The 20,867-nt window shown below is 37.3% G+C and overlaps 1 protein-coding gene across 1 annotated transcript in view; it reads right to left on the bottom strand.

Moving 5' to 3' along the window:
- Positions 1-4,891: 4,891 nt before the first annotated feature.
- The window catches only part of klhl2 (kelch-like family member 2), a 104,612-nt gene continuing 88,636 nt past the window's right edge, over positions 4,892-20,867 (bottom strand). The window contains exons 11-15 of the mRNA XM_028805002.2: positions 17,921-18,022; positions 15,217-15,345; positions 13,155-13,295; positions 10,986-11,129; positions 4,892-6,049 (exon numbers count right to left, since the gene is read on the bottom strand). Coding sequence (XP_028660835.1) covers positions 6,021-6,049; positions 10,986-11,129; positions 13,155-13,295; positions 15,217-15,345; positions 17,921-18,022 — 545 coding nt within the window. The 3' untranslated portion in view covers positions 4,892-6,020. The remainder of the gene's footprint in view (positions 6,050-10,985; positions 11,130-13,154; positions 13,296-15,216; positions 15,346-17,920; positions 18,023-20,867) is intronic.

Genomic DNA, 20,867 nt, shown 5'->3' with positions numbered 1-20,867 from the left:
TTGCTTCGATTAAAAATAACTGATTGTTGAAACGGTTGTGCGGATCCTATACATGTGTAGTTTCCCACTTCTGATGATACCGAAGCCGAGTATAAACAACATGAGAGGACAGATCCAGACATGCAGAGTCAGTAGTAGTGTATTTTCATTGACACCCTTGTCATTCTACCGTTTTTGCAGATTTTGCTTAAAATAACGCGTACCAAATACAATGCTGCAGTTAATGTCAAAAGCAAGCGAAGCAAAATGTGGCAGACATTGCTGGCAGATCGCTCCTCTGCCGCACTGTATAGGGTGACCAGATTGTCAAAGTCCCACACCAGGACGTATGTACGTATGCCCCTGCACAATGCCCATCCTCATTTGTTTAATGCCTGCAGTTCAACATCAGCAAGACAAAAGAGCTCTCGCGTGCAATGGAAAATTAAGTTTTTTTTGTTTTTTTTGGAGTTACTAAGTCTTTCCTAATGTTATTAGGTAGTGATGATGGCCAGATATGTCTTCATTCCGGTCATAACACGATGGAAGAAGCTAATATGCACACAATTTTTTACATATGCTCCAGGAGGCGCTTTCTTGGGGTACTTGTAGCCACAGGCTGATTCCACCACGGTGTGCTAAGAAGACCTCTAGGGGTCTTGTCTGCCTGCTGCTATCAAGCAATTCAATGCTTCCTCCCGATGTACTTATTACGTTCATTTTGAAATATCTGCACAATATACATTTATATTTTTTTATTTATTTATTGATTAACTATATTATCTGTCCTGTGAGTCTGTATACATCTGAGTTTCCCCATGGGATTAACAAAGTTTATCTGATCAAAACTAATCGTCATCACAGAAAGGATCGGGGCAGGGGAAAAACATTTGCACAAATAAACATGCATGCTTCAACATCAAATCACTGCACATTTTTTGAATTTAACTTTATATTTCATAAATATTTGTGATATTCCTTTAAACATTTCAGTGCATTTAACACATTTCATTAATGGACAAACTGTGCAATTTTATTTTTTATTTTTAAGGGTCTCTATTGAATGGTCATGTGCAATCACATGCATTGAATTACATCCTTTTCAAAACAGCAGGTTCATTTGTTAGCTTAACTCACTGACTTGGTGTGTTAAAATATTTACCTGAAGAATGGATGCTCCTCAAGAGCTTTTTGTTTTGCAGGAGCTCCTTATAGACGTGTGAACACGTGTAGTCCAGGTTCTGTCTTGCGGCGAGTGAAGCCTTCAGTGTTAGTTTCTCTGTGTGATTCCACTCATCTGTCCAAGTATTGTTCATTATGGAGACGATCTTCTGTACATGTACATCAGTGCCCGGTAAGCTCATTGCAGATTGAATTGGGAAAGAAATGTTTTTATGTGGGATAAGCTTCTGACCGACAGTGTTGAGTAGATCCACCCCAAGTTCTTCAGCTGGGATAGATGCACTGTTACACTCCTGCAACTTCTCCCCAGCATACACTGCTGGTCAGAAATTTTAGAACACCTCACTTTTTCCAGCTTTTCTTTAGATTGAATCAGTTGAAATGCAATGAATGACCTAAAATGGTGAAAAGGTAAACAGTAAATCGCCAGAGGTTTAAAATTTAAAGTTTAGGTTAGCAAAATCTGAAAAAAAATCAGTTATCAGCATATTACAAATGGGCCTTCTTCAGGGAACAACTAATAGATTACAACCTCCAGATGTTCTGCAGGAAGGCTTGCAAGGTGAAGCAAACAATTTGCATAGGTGTCCCATCTTCTGTTGATTACTTAAAAAACCCCTCTGTCTTTCTTAAAGCAGAGTTGGAACAGACTGAGTTACTACACCATCTTAAGTACTACTTGAACAATATCCCAGTGATAATGACAAGAAAATGGCAATTGACACAAGAAATGGGACAGAGCGTTATTACCCTTAGAAGTGTAGGCCATTCATTTTTAGAAAAACTGCAAGAAAAATAAGAGTGTCAGTGAGTCCAATGGTGTCCTGCGCAATCCAAAGGCAATTGGAAACTGGAAGAAACTCTGATAGGAAGAGATCTGGCAGAGCCAAAGTCACCAGCCAATCAGCAGACACATTTCTAAGGGTCCCCAGCTTGAGTGATCACAGACGCCTGACAGCACAGCAGCTTGACAGTGCAGGTCGACAAAAGCAAGTGTCAGTTTGTACTGTGAAGAGGAGACTTTGTGCTGCAGGTTTGACAGGGCGAGTGGCAGGAAGAAAGCCATTCATTAAAGGATAAAACAGGGCCTTGGAATACCAGCTGTGGGTTACTGCAGACTGGACAGTTGTGTTTGACAGAGGGACATTTTAATGTTGCATTGCTTTAAGTACACCTACTATTCTGTCCCCGAACGCCATATTAGCGAGACTTCTCTCCCAAGACCCAGTCTGTACGGAGTGTGCGTCGCCCCACTGGTTGTATTGAACGTGGACAGATAGTTTACTCACCAAGAAGGCTGAGAATCCGTATACTTTAATGTAGATTTCTTGCCAGAAGTAATTCATGTATTAGGACGTAAAACCATTGATAACTTGAAGGTAAAAGGACGATAATTTCCTTAACCTAAATACAATATGGTGGGAACTAAAGTAAAAACAAAAGCAGCGCCAATAGCAAAAAGGGAGCTAGGGACATACCAAATGTATTAATTAAATGGGGGTGGAGTTAGGAATGTACCAAACAGTTTAATAACAATATTAACACGGGGTGCTGTAGATAGATAGATAGATAGATAGATAGATAGATAGATAGATAGATAGATAGATAGATAGATAGATAGATAGATAGATAGGAAAGGCACTATATGATAGATAGATAGATAGATAGATAGATAGATAGATAGATAGATAGATAGATAGATAGATAGATAGGAAAGGCACTATATGATAGATAGATAGATAGATAGATAGATAGGAAAGGCACTATATGATAGATAGATAGATAGATAGATAGATAGATAGATAGATAGATAGATAGATAGATAGATAGATAGATAGATAGATAGATAGATAGATACTTTATTAATCCCAATGGGAAATTCACATTCTCCAGCAGCAGCATACTGATACAATAAATAATATTAAATTAAAGAATGATAATAATGCAGGTGAAAAACAGACAATAACTTTGTATAATGTTAAATGTTAACGTTTACCCCCTAGGGTGGAATTGAAGAGTCGCAGATACAATAAATAATATTAAATTAAAGAATGATAATAATGCAGGTGAAAAACAGACAATAACTTTGTATTATGTTAAATGTTAACGTTTACCCCAACCCCGGGTGGAATTGAAGAGTCGCATAGTTTGGGGGAGGAACGATCTCCTGTATCTGCTGTAGCAGCACACCTACATAATAAACACATATATTCATATGAAATTCAAATAACTATTTCTCATAAATTAGTAGACATGCAATAGGAAATATCCCGCCCTGACTAGTAATATGAGGGAGTGCTGAGGAGTCATGGGAGTTCCCTATTTGACTAATTTTACTGAATTACCTAACTTTGAAATATTTGCTCTTAAAAGGGAACTCAGCCAAGCAAATTTATGATGACATTTCAGGTCCATTAGGCGATATGCACCCTTACTTACTCCACAGTCAAAAACTGGGTTTCTAAATTTAGGAGAGGACATTTCAGCCCAGAAGACAAAGAATGTTCTGGGAGACCAAATGAAGTGACAACGTGGATGACATTCAATCCATGATTTTGGAGGATTGAAGAATATCTGCTTAAAAAAAAAAAAAAAAAACAGAGACTGGATCCAAGTTTCATCCATAATAATAAGCCGATTCAAAAGTCCCATAGGATTCCATCTAAAAAAGGTCCAAAATGGCCTGTGAAGCATCCACTGAATCACAATTCTGGTCTGGGAAACCATTTGGTTTTGAGTCTTAAGTTCTCACGAATGACGTAGCCTACACGGGGTCTCTGCTAAAATTTGTAAGGTCAATCTAAAGGAAAATATTTGGTGAACAAGATCACCGGTGAATACAGCATATTCCCTATGAATAACACTTTGGTGAATTTCGCCGATCAGCACTACTACCTTCTTGTGACACGGTCAGTATGTTTAAGAAGCATTTGAAGACTCTCCTGTTCGGTGAATTTCTGTCTGTCTGATAGCAGGTAGAGATTGTGACTCGCTTGTATTTTGTGGTGAGCTCTTCACTTGTGATGATCAGTTTTGTAACCTTGTCCTGTAACACTTGGTCCCAAACAGTCCTCCTAACTGATGTCTACCTGATTAAGGTGACATCTTTTGCAAGTCACTTTGAAGAAAAGCATCTGCTAAGCAAATAAATGAAAATGTAAAATTCAAAAGATATACAGTAAAATGCACCAATAAATTAAGAAGATGAAAAAACTAATTAATGAAAATTCATGAATAACTCGAGAAGATGAAAAGATTTGCTTGGTGTGGCTGAAGCTTTTACACCAGACTAGAAGATGAGGAGTGACCAGTGGGATCAATCATGGTTTAAATGTCTCATCCTTATAGAAAAATAAAAGAAATTCAAACACATCTTCATAAAAAGCCAAGTGCTGAATATATGGAGAAGCTGTAAGCATGTAGATTTTTCTCATTGGTGAGATTTACTTTCTGACACTAACTTGGTTATTTTACTGTACTGTACAATCCCTTTCACATTTTTGCCTTTTAATCATTCAAATTCAATCAATCACATACAGAATTAAAAAAAAATTATATTAACAAAAAAGGGTCTTCGGCCTTTTCCGTCTTTCTTTGGGGTCAGCGCTGTATTTTTTGGAGAAATATTGCACAGTAATACACTGCCTCACTCCGCGTCATGTATGTGTCGTCTTAAATCAGGGGTTTTTGTATAAAAAAATGTAAATAAAATAAAAGTGTACACCTGATGTGAAGTACAAGAAGCATATTTATTTTTTAAAAAAAACATTGGTTTATAGAGCATTTCACAACATTCTTGACACTTTTGCAATAATAATAATAATAACAATAATAATAATGGAAGAAATCAGAAAAAGAAGTCTTGAATGGAAATTGGTAGTGGAGATTAAAGAAAACTTTGGTCATTTTTCAGAAAAGATTCAAATCTGCACCTTTTTTTGTTTTTAATTTTTTTTTTCTACATCACATTCATTTTTCACTCATATTACAGTAGTTTAAAATCAGCAGCTAAAATGAATTGGCCGTTATAAGACATGCAGATTTGTATCAAATCCCGACAACCAAGTTAAATCTGCAGCATAATTCATGCCATTATCATTCTCATTACCTAAAAGAAAGGAGTGCATCAAAACCTGGAAAAGACTTGAACGGTTTGAAATAAATAAGTATAAAAATGCAAACACTGAACTGCCTTTCTGGACAGTTTTGGCATTAGTTCGATCTGGAGTGTGCTGTTTCTGTTATTTTTGCTGTACAAGTGGCTTTAAGGATAGGCAAACTTTAAATAACTACAAATAAAAATACATTATTTATACAGGATAGACAGATGACATTATTAATATTACCGAGCAACTCTTAATCAAAAAAAGTCCAGAATTTGGACAGAGCAACTTGCAATGGCAAAACGTTATCCATGAAACCACACAAACTGGCTTCGTTTGACTATAAATACTGACACAAAGCAGTCCACCGAATGTTTATTAACATGGTTATGTCCCTTGATGGTTTAATATCTCAACCCTTAAAATTTTCTGTAAGTGATCCTCTTTCATAAATTAAATCTGCGCCGGCTCGTCACAATGCCTTGTTTCGTCTTTTAGTGTTTTTCTTTTAATTCCTTATACCTCAATTTCCTTTCAAACTAAACAGGATTCTCTTCAAGCAAAGTAAATGTCTGTGCTAAATTTGATCCCAAATAGTGCTCCTTTTAAGTGCAATATCTTGCAGCATCATAGCTCCTCATCTGACGTTTTAAGACAGTGTCGTCTTCTTCTGCGCTGCTGGAGAACAATGCAGCTCACTGAAGATGCAGCCGCCAGATAGCTTCAGATTCACAATAGCAGTAAATCAATGCCTAGTCATAATGGCTTGTCGATTACAGTAACACCTGAGAAGAAACAAAGGCAAATGTTTGACCTTTTGTTTATAGACATCATAATCAGAAGAACAAATTAAGGCAGTGTAACTTGAATTTGTACTAGCTGTGTGACCTGTCTAACATGAGTTGAAATCTAACTAATCAATTTAGATCACAGCACATTCAGCATTAACATATGCATGGAACGTATTTTGGAATGCATGTAGTTAATACATCATTGCATTTTTCATTTCAACTGATGGTGCATCACAAACATTAGCACTGCTTTTACAGATCCTATAACAAATGGCATATAACAGAGACCATAAGCAACCGTACAGACGCACAGTTACACAGACTTACACACAGACATTTGTTTTTTTATTAAGGTAGGTGAGCTACCCACCTAAGATGGATTGAAATCTAAGTAATCAATGCAGGCCACAGGGTTCTTGCAGTGCACCACCTATTGGAACATACTGGTAAAATTCCGTTACAACGAACTCCCAGGGACCTAAAAAAATATTTAGTTGTAACGAGATTCTGTATTTGTTACTATAGTGCTTTCTTTAATTTGTATCCAGGCATTTGCAATCATTTCAAAAGCTTCTTTCGCGTTAATTTTAATCTCCTCCTGCCTACAAGTTATGCTGATGAGAATTTTTCTCAGCATTTCCTTGCCATAATACACTTTCAGGGTGCGAATGATGCCCAAAACCAATGGCTGAAGCACTGTATATATACTGTATATTCTGCCGTTCTTTATTCTGTAAGTGCCTTGAGCATGGGAAAGGCGCTATATAAATAAAATGTATTATTATTATTATTATTGGGTGGGAGGGATTCAACGCGAACATTATCTTAATGTGGAAGCATGTTGTGGGCTGCACAGTTATCAATCAGGAGCCGAATCATTATTTCTTCGTCATATCTTGAGGTTTCTGAACTCTTTTGAGACCCCCCCACTCCACACCCAATGGGAACGACACGCTGAAGTGCATCCTGAAGCGAGATTGCAGCGTCTGTGTAAGATTGTTTGTCCGTTACTGGGGCTGGGCAATAGGAGGATCACAGCGCTGCAATGAAGCGCCACAGAAGCAAATCATAAAAGATCGTGGTCGCGCTATAAGTCCCTGTCTTGCACCCCAAAACACGAGGCTTAGTCTCAGTACTTTAGCAAAACCAGCTTTATTCAGCTTGAAACAGGAACGGCACAGCTATTTATTGTAGCGTGATCTGCCACTCTGCTATACACAGACACAGCAGTCAAACAGAGTCGTGGCCAGGTCAGTGATCAAGTAATCCTGTTACAGTATCTGCATTTACAATTTACGTGCTCCTAACCTTGCATCACCCCTCGAGATCTTTTCTGTTGTGACCTGGGGGGCTGATTGCACCCCTACAGGTTAAAAAAAGAGACGCTGAAAGACTACCTTCACATTGCTCCCTTGCTGCTGGGCTTACTTGCGGCTGATCTATCGCGTGATCCGCGCGGTACTTCGCAGACTTAAAAGTCCAAAAGCACCCGTCAGTTGCTGATTGTTTGTTTGCCTTTCTCTCTCTCTATCTCTCTCTGTCCTTCCCTGCTCCCGACACACACTCTTTTGAAGAGTAAGATATGTTTGCATTCTTTTAATTGTGAGACGGATTTGTCATCACCGTCTTGTCAAGGAGCACATTTAAACTTTTGAAAAAGAGACATGTTTGTTTGCAGTGTTTGAATAAAGTTCCTGTCTCTACAATCTTCTGTGTTTCTGTGCAAATCTGTGACCCAAGCATTCTTTGGCGGAGAGACGCAGCATATCTGCTATTGCCCCGTACAGACGCGGAGATCGCACTTCGGGACGCTCTTCGGCTTGCTGTCCAGTTGGGGGAGGTCCCAAGAGAGTTTACAAACCTCACATTTTCTTGATCGAGTGCCGCATTAATAGGAATGTTTCTTGAACGAGAATCACTGAACCACATAAAAACGGCTTTTTCGACGTTTTCAAATGCAGCAGTTCACATACATTTGCAACTCGAGATTTTTCTACTTTTTTTGCTCTGTCTTTCAAGAGAGTTGACAGCGTTGATAGTGATGGTGAAATTCCGAATTCACTGGCAACGTCTTTTTTCTTTTGCCGCAATCGAAAACTGCAAAAATGTAAAGTTTTTTTTTTCTAATATGAACGGTTATCGTTTTTTCGTGTCTGCCGTTTCTACAGGAGGGTGACAATGAGTTAAATTCCAATGGATGTTTTTCAAATGTTGACGAGCAATAAGTAAAAGGTATCACTGAAAACCGCAGGAAACAAAAAAGGGCAAAAAAAAAAACAAAAAAAGAGTAGGGCCTACGAGGAAAGTTCAAAGAAAGAAAAAAAAATTAGAATGTTTCTGTTTGGGGATCATTGTGCATAACTGAGCTGCGGCCACAGAACTAAGTGCTCTGTGGATGATTCATTCAAGCATTTCAAGGTCTTTTGTGCACTTCGTTGTAATGAAAGTATCTACTGAATGAACTTCGTAGTAACGAGATTTCTGTAGACTCGTGTCATATGGGGAAGCTGTTGGGACCATAAAAATATTTCGTTGTAATGAAAATTTCGTTGTAAAGATATTTGTTGTAACAGAATTTTACATGTATTTTGTAATGACTGTAGTAATAAATGCATTGCATTTGTCATTTTAATATATGGCACATCACAAACATTTGTAGTAATAAAATCCATTTCAATTATCATTCTAACAGTCGGTGTATCACAAATATCTGTAGTAATAACATGCATGCCATTTGTCATACCAACAGATGGCGCATCACAAGCCTTTGTAGTAATAAAACACATTTCAATTGTCATTCCAACAAATGGCACATCACAAAGATTACCAATGCTTTTGCAAATCCCATACCAAATGACATATAACAGAGACATAGGAACCGGACGGACACACAGATACACATCCTTTTATTAAAGTAGATTATCTTGAACCTGAAATGTTCAGTGCCAATAAAAAGGATTCACCTCTTGGAAGTTTCCACATTTTATTGGCATAAAACACTGCATCACAGTGGCTTTAATTTGGCTTCTTAAACAATGACAAAAAGAAAAGGAATTTTTAATGTCCAAGTGAAAACTGATCTCTGTTATGGAGTGTCTAAATTAATTACAAATATAAAACATAAAATACCTGATGGCTCAAGTGGTCCCTTCCTTCAAGTCAGTATTTTGTAGATGCGCCTTTAGAAGCCATGAAAGCCTTGAGTCAGGATTTCATCCTAATGCTGGATTTTTCATTGCTGCCACTAAGACTTTGGTTTAGAAAAGAGCTCAAAATCTGCAACCTGTTACTTTTTGTATGCATATGAATTTCTGTGCTGATTAATGATTTGTAATTCGTGGTCTGTTCTGCACTGAACTATCTAGTAATATGAAAAACAGATCTAAAATAAAGTTGGTTTTATTCACTGTGCTCATAAGAATTGCTTAAGAATGCTTTGAAATCACTTCAGGTTTTTGTCCGGCACCTCCCAACTCACACACGATATACCAATCAACTTGTCCTGATGTCTAGTTATGCAAGTTCTTGGAACTTTTTGAGGTCCCCCACTATTTTTGGTCCTCTAGACCCCAAATTGTTGGACTATATTTTGTGCAGGAAATTACACCCTGATGATTAAAAGTAAACCAATAGGTGTGTTCATCTCCTAATGGGATACGAGCAGTCAACTCCTTAACAAAACTTCAAAAAATGAGGAGTAGTAACATAGACACGTGGAGTATCATTTTATGTAAATCTGGAGATTATTGATCCCAAATATTTTAAATATTTCATTCAAAAAATGTCGAAAATGACAGATTTCAAACAGAATTATGTGGGGTATCATTTTAAATAATTCCAAGGTCTGTGATTACAAATAGGAGGTTATGTTTGATTCTTTGCTGGGGATCTAACCCTCCACGGACCTCTATGACAAATTTGTATGAGAATCAAGAATATTTGGACTTTAAACATTTAAATTGAAGCACACATGTTAATATTTGAAATATGTGACAATTATCCTGGTTTATTTTGTACTTCTACCTCATCAAGCAAATCTTCAGATTTCTTACACCCCAAATTAGACTGGCTTACACTAATTTTGACTTTTTAAATAGTTGGAACACTAGATTTAAGCAGGTTAACATGGCTTTGTCAAGAGAATTAAAGAGAAGATACAGACATTTCAAGCAAAAATATAATTTTTCATGATACAAGTTCCACTGTACTAGTAACACATTCATTCATTTTCTTAACTCACTCCGTAGAATACAATTTTAAAGACCTGCAATTTCATCCAACTAAGCACACTAGGTGGCACTGTGGTTTATTTTTTATGCAAGTACATTAGTACAAAGAAAAAAAAAAGCCACAGTAAGTTTCATTTCTCGAGTTATTTAATGAAATCATTTATTTAAAAAAAATGAATGGAATCAAACTTGCAGGTCAACTACACTTAGTTTCGGTTCGGCCTCACTGTTCTTGAGAACTGCATTTGAATCCAGCCTTCCCAATGCCTTCATGTCTGAACATGGATTGATGGAGAGATTGTTTTGCACATCCAGACCTGGCATGGGTTGACTTTGAGGCTAACTGAGTAGTTGGGCAGAACATTCCCATTAATCCTGCAGTATGGTGGAAGCAAAGACTGCATTCTGGGTCTAACAAAACAAAACTTTATGTAACGGAGTTTTGGATTTTTATACAGCAGTGCTTTTAGTTCATCTGCAAGTATGTGAAATATACTGTAAATGATATTGTCCAGTATCCACATGAATTTATATATATACAGCCATCATCCCTACATCCTACCAAGATCAAATATGGATATATTTGTAATTATAGTACTATATTTTTTTTAAACCACAATTTTTGTATTACTTTGCTTATTATACATTTAAATCACGTATGAGAACACTTGCCGTAGGACTGTACATATTTCCCAGCTTACCTGCATAACTCCTTCCTGTGCTCATGCATGAAGGCAATAGGGTCCACTTATCAGTCACTGGATTATAATGTTCCACAGAAGACAGGTTACAAGATCCATCATCCCCTCCAACTACATACAGAAGACTGTTTATTGCACAGACACCTGCAATAAAAATGATACAGATGTCTGCATCATTCACACTTTAAAATCTCATTAACTGTAGTTGACTTTGCTCCCTCCCCGTGGCTGTTTCTGGTCATTTGCCCAATGCTGCTTGGGTTGGGCCCCAGTACCTTTGACTCTAAATTACAGTATATGAAGAGGTCTTGAGATGATTATGTTCTGCTGAAATCCGAATGCGTTTTTAAGCTATTAACCCCTGCAGACAGAGGGGCACTTTCCATGCCACTATTTTTACCTTACAGCCATTTGATTTCTATAACTCCCTCTGAGATTTGCTGCTACAATTTGTTGTGAATAGTTCAAACTACAAAATTGCTCCTTTTCAGTTTTATTTTTATCTGCTCTGTTAATGGTATTACACTGATAATTTGATACGGCAGAATGTTATAATTCTGTTTATTATGTACATACCAGTCCAGTAGAAAATGCTGTAAATGCTGCAACAAATCTAATATGACAGAATCTGTACAATTCACAGAGTGGAAGAATATAAACCTCTGTATTATGTAGAAACCAAACTGACGATATATATGTATTGTGTGGTCCCAGTGACATACTGGTCAAAACTGAAGCTTCGCAGCTTGACGAGACTGGGCTGAAATCCTAGCTAGGAAACTGTTGGCATAATTTGTTGGTGGAGGCTTTTCTGAGTGTTAAAATTTTCCTACCACATATTAAAGACTTAACTCATTAGGTGTTGGATTAATTACATTTCCTAAACTTACTTCTAATATTTTACTGATATTTCTTTCAAAAATTAATTTTAAAGATTCAGTGCAAAAGTAATTAACTGAATGAGGAGATTGTGTTCTGTCAGTGAAATGTGTACCTTCTTTTTGGTAACGCTTTTTTCAAAGGAAAAACGACTTAACAAAACATAACCTTCTCAAACCCACTTAATCCATTTCAGGGTCACTTGGGCTAGCAGCATAAGGCAGGAAACAACAACGTAGAGCGCACAAGTCCATTGTATTGACCACTCACACACTCACATACACGCGCGCGCGCACACACACACACAAATTCACAGCTGGATCATTTAGATGACCAATTAAACTATTTTTAAGCAATAATGGATAAAATAAAAATCAAAATTAAACTAGTAATGAGCATAAAGGAAGTCTGGTATGTTAAAAAGCATGACAATAATATGCTGATCAAATTACTTTCTGTATCTGCTAATCCACATCATGGATAAACAGCCCACCAAGCGAGCGAGTGAATAGTTGGTGCAAAATTTATTAAAAAACACTTTGCCAGGCTTTGATCTGTGATACTGGTAGACCAAAAGATTACTACTCCATTATCTTCTGATTAGTCTTTGCTCAAGTACAGTAAGTGTACGAGACCTGCAAAGTTAGTGTCTTGGGCACCTTCTTATTTCCTCTATAAAAATGTGTATGGTATGCAGATGAGCTGGTGCTGAACTCAAAAATGGTCTCTGAATGTAGTATGGGATTATGGGTTGTTCACTTTATCTCTATTTCATAACAGATTTTAGATACACAAGAGTATTAGCCTACCTGGCATTAACCCGGAATATGATTCAGGCTTGGAATTCTATGCAACTGTGGTTAACCCTGAGTCAGATTCTGGGTGACGTGTAATGATCCACTTTACATTTTTAAATCGGAACAACACAAGGGACAATATTCTGCTGCCCTCTAGTGGATGAAATAACATAATGCTGCAAAGTCCTGATTGCAACATCAAGCTGTGCATTGGTGATGGTCTTAAAACGTACCATACAAAGGATGTGTACTAAATCTGCATTATTACAGCACTGTTTCTGTTACAAGTAGTAACATTTCTTCTTGTTGAAAAATATGTAACATTTTTAGCTAATTTTTCCCAAGGTAAACGGAATGCTAAGTTGGTTACAACCCAATGTTTTAGCAATGCCTGTCGGAAACTCATTCCGTAAGAAATTGGAAGGATCAGTGGTAGTCAAGATCCTTGATCTTTCAAGCCCATTATATGGAATAAAGTGTTACATTTTCTTACCCGCATTTCTTCTACACATATTCATGTCGGCGACTTGCTTCCAAGAGTTTGTGGCAGGGTCATAAACTTCACAGCTCTTTCTCACTAAGGGGCCATCATGACCACCAACAGCATACAGCAAACCTTTTAAAACCCCAACACCTGTGGACCAAAGAAATCAATCAACATAGATAGAACTTTATTTGTTCCCTGGGGGAAATCTGGTAAATAACAAGTGATTTAAGAAAATATGTCCTTTTGGAGCATATAAATTATTAGGTAATCAATAAGATTCAAAGAAAGCAAGAAAGGAAGAGTTTTAATATAGTTTCTATGGAATATAAAAATGTATGCCATAATAATTCACATTACATTTTTATTAAAAGTATTTAGGGTTTCTGGCCTTTGTATTTTAATACACAGAAATGACTGCTGTTTAAAAAGCCACAGAAAAGTGGGGCAGTGCTTTGTGTTCGCTCAGATGCTGTCAATATCGACTTTACAAGGGTTATCTCCAGTCATGTAAAGGGATATTCTGTTAGTTTAAATGTTGTGTTTAACTGTCCTGGACAGTTTAATCCTGAAGCTCAATGCTGATGTGGTGAGATCCTGTGACCCTAATGCTATGTCCACACTACTACTGTACAATTTCAGTTAAAAATTGAGTTTTTAAACCAGTACATACAGGCATACAGATGAACACAATAAGTGCCATGGAAAGCAACTCTTCTAATTTTGCTCTGTTGGAATATGGTTTTCTTCAATGAGGGGTGACCAATCATGAAATGAGACATTGTAATGTGACGGATTTAATCAGGAAAGGGCTACATAATAAGCAGGATCAAATCAGTGTGTGATTTCACCCGTCCACATTACAAAACTGAGTCAGAATTTTCATAAGTTTACAACTCTGAAATGTGTTTTTTTTTTTTTTTTAAGTCTGTTTACAGGGGAAGAAAATGGCAGCATAGTGTAGAAAAAAAAGGCAAAAATATCTGCGTTTTTAAATGAAAACACAGTAGTGTGGGTCGGGCCTAATTGAGAATCAAGAGGTTAACAAGTGTCTTCCAAACAATAGACCACAGTGTCTAAAAAGACACTTTGGTGACTATGGATTATACTACATATACGGCTTGCATTAAAAGATAATTCAAGATAATTGGATTTTATATCTTAATAAATAAAAATAATAATAATAAAAAAACCAACTCATACATTCAGATTAATGACAGGAGGCCCTCATTTAACCAAGAGAAAGCTTTTCTGGGAATTGTACATCAAGTAAAATCTATATTTCACGTGGGGAACTTTTTTATTTCAAAACACCAGTAAGACGCACCAAAAATATGATAAATGGCAAATATGCATCTAAAGTTTATGTAATCTAATTTGTAGGGGGTCGGAAATGGTATTGTTTTCCATGGTATAGGATAATAAACAAACAAAAAAAATGCAAATATCTACCTTTCCATTTCATCACTATTAAAGCTGCCACTTTTTAAAACTTAAGTTTTGATGTAATTTTGAGCAAAGCTAAACTATACTGTACACAAAGAATGCTGACAGCTGAGTGGCACTATAAACCCAAACAATGACTGGAGAGACAATTTTCTACACTATGCAAAAAGATGTCATTCAACAGAGTCTGGCTTTTAAAAAGACAGACCACTACTCTAGTCTGCCTGACTCAAGGTCTGCCCCCACCTTCCAAGAGGCACATTAGCGAAAACACCCCATAATATCCAGTGCTTTCAACATTTCTGGTCTGATCATCGCCACTCTTGCAGCGATGCCACTATGTTGTACTGCCATGTGGCACCAGCTGCAAAGTTGACTGTGAGAGTCAGGTGCATTGTCAGACAAAAGAGTGTAACAGATTCGGACACTTTCAACCTTATGTATAATTCCCTTGCTTACAGTAAAAGTTTTTTTTTCCTCCAACAGTCTATAAAAAAAATGAATTGGCCATGGCATTGTTGTGCATCTGATTTTTCAGTCTGAACCCTGTTTTGTATTCCCACCCTACAAAAGACAGAAATCCAAATCATACATTAAACAATAAAAATAAATGAATAGTCCTGACCTGCCCCACTTCGGCGTGTGCTCATCTCAGCCACATAATTCCATTCATTGGTATTAGGGTTGTATGCCTCTACTGTGCTAAGACATTGCCGGGAAGCACCATCATATCCACCTACTGCATATAGTAGCCCTTATATACACACAAAAAAAAAAATTACATATATAATTTAACATCACATGTATTTCTGTTTTAACAATGAATGAAACATATATCAGTGACATGAACAGAGAAGAAGGTACATTTTATATCTGTACAATATGAGAAGGTATAGAAGATCTTAAATATTAAAAAGGTAAAAACACGCCAACCCTTTTTTGACTGCACTAGGACCAGATTAATCTTTGGAATACTGTAGAGCAAAATGTTAAAACTTTTAAATTATCTATCAACAACTAACTTAAACCATTTCAGGGTCACCAAGGCTGGAGCATATCAAAAGTTATGAAATTTTTGTTCACAACAAGTTACTCTTTTAATGACGCCGGGCAAACCCATTCACTTCTTCATCCCAAAAAGACAAAATAAATAGGCACACCGATTTACAAGATAATCTGTGACTGTCACAATTCTAGGCACAGCCCAGTGGTGTCCAGTTATGTGACCTCAGGATCACGTCTGTCCTTTTTGCAGATGATGTGGTCTTGTTGGTTTCATTAAGTGGTGACATCAGGTATGCACCGGGCCAGTTTGTGGTAGAGTGTGAAGAGGTGAGGATGAGAATCAGCACCTCCAAGTCAGAGATCATGGTTCTCAGATGGACAAGTGCCTTCTACAGGTTGGGGAGAAGGTGCTGCCTTAAGCGGAGGAGTTTAAGCATCTCATGGGAGCAAGAGATTGATCAGAGTGATCACACTTTACCAATCCAAAAGAATTGAATCATAGAAACATGCGGTGAAAATGACCTTCCTTCAGATGGTGTCTGGGCTCAGCCTTTCAGATAGGGAGAGGAGTTTAGACATTCAGGAGGAGCTTGAAGTAGAGCCAACTGCTCCTCGCATCAATAGGAGCCAGTTGAGGTTGTTTGGGGGATCTGATTAGATGCTTCCTGGACACCTTACTGTTGAGGTGTTTCAGGCATGTCCAACTGAGATGAAACCTTGGAGAAGATGTAGGATGAGATGGAGAGATTATATCTTCTAGCTGGCCTGGGAACACCTAGGTATCCACACCTGGAGGAGTTAGAAGAATTGGAAGCAAAAATGGACATCTAGGCATCTTTGCTTAGATCGCTGTCCCTGTGACTTTAATTTTGTTTTTTTGCAACAATGCTACATGTCATTAGTGTCAGGTTTTGATTTACTCCCTTTCCTAGCTTTGTACACTTTTAGTTTTCTTTATTGTTACCCAATATCCTCATTTTCATGTTTACCTTAACCACTAAAGGGCAAAGACTTTAGTTTTGCTGTGGCAATCAATAGTGCAGTCACCTGAAGGAGATTTAAGAGCTGGCCCTTGATGCAGTTGTGGCATTGCCTTTGGCCATTCTACACTTAGATTTGCTTTCTTTCTACTTTCTTAGCTTTTCATTTAAGTATACCTCATGGTTAGTTACTGCTGCTCTCTTGGTTTTATACTCCTTGCTTTGTGAATTTAGGATTTAGAAATACTGCAACTGGATATTGTTCTGGATTTTTGACCATTATCTCCATCATTGGGATTATGCTTTTGATTTAGTTAGTTAAAAGTCTTGCTTTAGTTTATTAGTTCTACATATTTATGTGATTCTTTGAAGTTTTGTTTTGCTACTTTCTTATTTTTCCTTTTATTGTTACACCTTTGTTCAAACTAATTATTATCTGCTCCTCATTTCTGTTTATGCATCTTCCAAATCCACTTTTATTCTGAGCAGGGCTGTGGGAAAGTTTGTATTGTTTAGTTTTATTCTGATAGTGATTATTTTATCATTCCCTAATAAACATATGTTTTATCTTTTTAATTTTATAGTTTTAGCCTACTTGTTATGTTTCAACATAACAACAAGGGAGGTAGGTATATACGCAACATTATATGGAGTGTTTGGTAAAATGTTCATAGTCGATATCTTTAAAAGAACAACGTGGATACATCTGTATTTAGTCTTTAAATGATGAAAGACTTTGTTTAGTCCTGACTCTGAACATTGCCTAGCCTTTTTGGTTTAGTGACCGATTCTAGAACCTTTGGTTATGATCTTCTCCCGATTCTGACTATTCTTAGTCCTTTCTTTCCAAAGCACTTTCCGATTCAACCACTCCTAACCACAAAAACCTTTGATCCTATTTTTATGGAAAAACTGAATTGGTTACAACAGTGCAAAATGTCTTGTAAATGAAATAAGGAGGATGGCACTGCAGTTCTAGCAGTGTTCCTTCAGGTCTGGGGGCATTGTTTAAAAGAAAATTTTGTAAATGATATTATGTTATGGAAAAATCGCTCGTAATGTCTGGCTGTGTAAAGGTGTCTGTATGAAATTACCCTCTATGAGTAACAGGAGAATTAATGGACAAACAAATAGCCTTGAAAAGGTTTTTGTTTATATGTTAATGGTCAAAAGAAATTTAAGGATAATTACTAGGCCATGGAAATTCTATTTTTTTCCTTTTCTTCATGTGCGCGATATCAAAGCCTTGGTATTGGTATCACTGTAGCAGCCCCGAGGCATAGCAACACTAATGTCAGAGTCAGACTAATCAATTATTCATGCACATATTCTACTTGTAATCACCTCCGACAACACCAACTCCTACGCTGCTCCGCCTGGTGTTCATTGGAACAACGTGAAACCATTCATTTGTCTTAGTGTTGTATGCTTCGACAGATGATAAACCTGAAATGAAAAAGTAGTCTCTTTAATTTAAAACAAAGAAAATTTGTGGCAAGACAAAAAATGGCAAGTTGCACTGCTGGTTGTACTTGGATTATGGTTCATTATATGGCTTCTACCTTACTTTCTACAACTGATTGCAATGGCCTAAGAGAGTCCAACAAATCATAATTTTACATGATCTCATTACATGACAATTTCATGGTGTGAGGGAGTGGATTGAGCGTACAAAGTTATTGTCTGTTATACCTGCATTTTTATCACTCTTTAATTTAATATACAGTACTGTGCAAAAGTTTTAGGCAGGTGTGAAAAAAATGCTGTAAACAAAGAATGCTTTCAGAAATATAAATAATAATTTTTTATTGTTATCAATTTACAAAATGCAAAGTGAGCGAACAAAAGAAAAATCTAAATCAAATCAATATTCGGTGTTACTACCTTTTGCTTTCAAACCAGCATCAATTCTTATAGGTACACTTGCACAAAGTCAGGGATTTTGTAGGATTATTTTTTTTTTTTTTTTTTGTTCTTTATTTCGCCTTATACAATTTCTTGTATTAGGAATTTGGTAGTTTTCGCATACCCCTTGAGGTCAGAGCGCAGGAGCAATTACAGGTTAAGGGCCTTGCTCAAGGGCCCAGCAGAGCAGTGGCCTTTTTGGCAGTGACGGGGATTCGAACCGGCAACCTTCGGGATACCAGCGAAGCCTCAGAGCCACCACTCTGCCCTATATTATAGTCAGATATATGATCAACCAATTCTACCAACCAGGTGTTAATGATCATCAATGTCACACGTAGGTTGAAACACAGTCATTAACTGAAACAGAAACAGCTGTGTAGGAGGCTTAAAACTGGGTGAGGAACAGCCAAAATCTGCTACCAAGGTGAGGTTGTGGAAGACAGTTTCATGTCATGGCAAGAATGCGCATAGCAATAAGACACAAGGTAGTTATACTGCATCAGCAAGGTCTCTCCCAGACAAAGATTTCAAAGCACACTGGGGTTTCAAGATGTGCTGTTCAAGCTCTTTTGAAGAAGCACAAAGAAACGGGCAATGTTGAGGATCGTAGACGCAGTGGTCGGCCAAGGAAACTTAGTGCAGCAGATGAAAGACACATCAAGCTTATTACCCTTCGAAATCGGAAGACGTCCAGCAGTGCCATCAGCTCAGAACTGGCAGAAACCAGTGGGACCCAGGTACACCCATCAACTGTCCGGAGAAGTCTGGCCAGAAGTCGTCTTCATGGAAGAGTTGCAGCCAAAAAGCCATACCTTCGATGTGGAAACAAGGCCAAGCGACTCAAGTATACACGAAAACATAGGAACTGGGGTGCAGAAAAATGGCAGCAGATGCTCTGGACGGATGAGTTAAAATTTGAAATACTTGGCTGTAGCAGAAGGCAGTTTGTTTGTCGAAGGGCAGGACAGCGGTACAATAATGAGTGTCTGCAGGCAACAGTGAAGCATGGTGGAGGTTCCTTGAAGGTTTGGGGCTGCATTTCTGCAAATGGAGTTGGAGATTTGATCAGGATTAATGGTGTTCTCAATGCTGAGAAATACAGGCAGATACTTATCCATCATGCAGTACCATCAGGGAGGCGTATGATTGGTCCCAAATTTATTCTGCAGCAGGACAACGACCCCAAACATACAGCCAAAGTCATTAAGAACTATCTTCAGCGTAAAGAAGAACAGGAAGTTCTGGAAGAGATTGTATGGCCCCCACAGAGCCCTGATCTCAACATCATCGAGTGTGTCTGGGATGACATAAAGAGACAGAATGATATGAGGAAGCCTATATCCACAGAAGATCTGTGGTTAGTTCTCCAAGATGTCTGAAATAACCTACCAGCCGAGTTCCTTCAAAAACTGTGTGCAAGTGTACCTAGAAGAATTGATGCTGTTTTGAAGGCAAAGGGTGGTCACACCAAATATTGATTTGATTTAGATTTCTCTTTTGTTCATTCACTGCATTTTGTTGATTGATGAAAATAAATGATTAACACTTCCATTTTTGAAAGCATTCTTTGTTTACAGCATTTTTTCACACCTGCCTAAAAGTTTTGTACTGTATATATATTATATATATATATTAATTATCAATATGCTGATGCTGAAGTATGTGAATTTCCCCTTGGGATTAATAAAGTATCTATCTACAATATAGGTTAATGGCATCCCCCTGCTTGGGCTGATTGCTAAGCCCATAATTAGGATACCCTTCATGTGACTGTGATCTCTATCTTTATATTGTTTTGCAAGGTTTCCCAAAAGCACAAAGTGAGAATTCAAGCAAAATACACCTTTTATTGGCTAACTAAAAAGATTACAATATGCAAGCTTTCGAGATAACTCAAGCCCCCTCGAAAGTTTGCATATTGTAATCTTTTTACTTAGCCAATAAAATGTGTCATTGTGTTTGACTTCTCACTATATCCATAATGGCTAACACAGTATAATACCCTAGTACTCCAAAAGCACAAATAGAGATAAACAATGGTATATTGTTATACAGTATTTTGCAAAGTGAAACACAGGAAGCTAATCTATCAGATACACTGAAGAAGATACTTTCATCATATTCAGGTCCATTAAGGCCAGGAATATCTTTAAATACAGTGAAAGACAGGGGATGGTTCAGAATTCCTAACACAAAATGATTACAACTACCCAAATACATACAAATATACAAAGTGTTTACTAGAAAAGTAATATGGGGTAGACAAAATTCAAATCAAGCAAAAATAAAACGCACACCTCTGCTGTCTCACTAGATCTAAGTAAATAGGTAATCACATGTCTACCAGTTTGGTTGGCTACCTATTTATCCAGCTCTTTATGCA

This window comes from Erpetoichthys calabaricus, chromosome 7 (assembly GCF_900747795.2).
Source record: "Erpetoichthys calabaricus chromosome 7, fErpCal1.3, whole genome shotgun sequence".
Lineage (NCBI taxonomy): Eukaryota > Metazoa > Chordata > Cladistia > Polypteriformes > Polypteridae > Erpetoichthys > Erpetoichthys calabaricus.
This window is presented reverse-complemented; position numbering and strand designations above follow the sequence as displayed.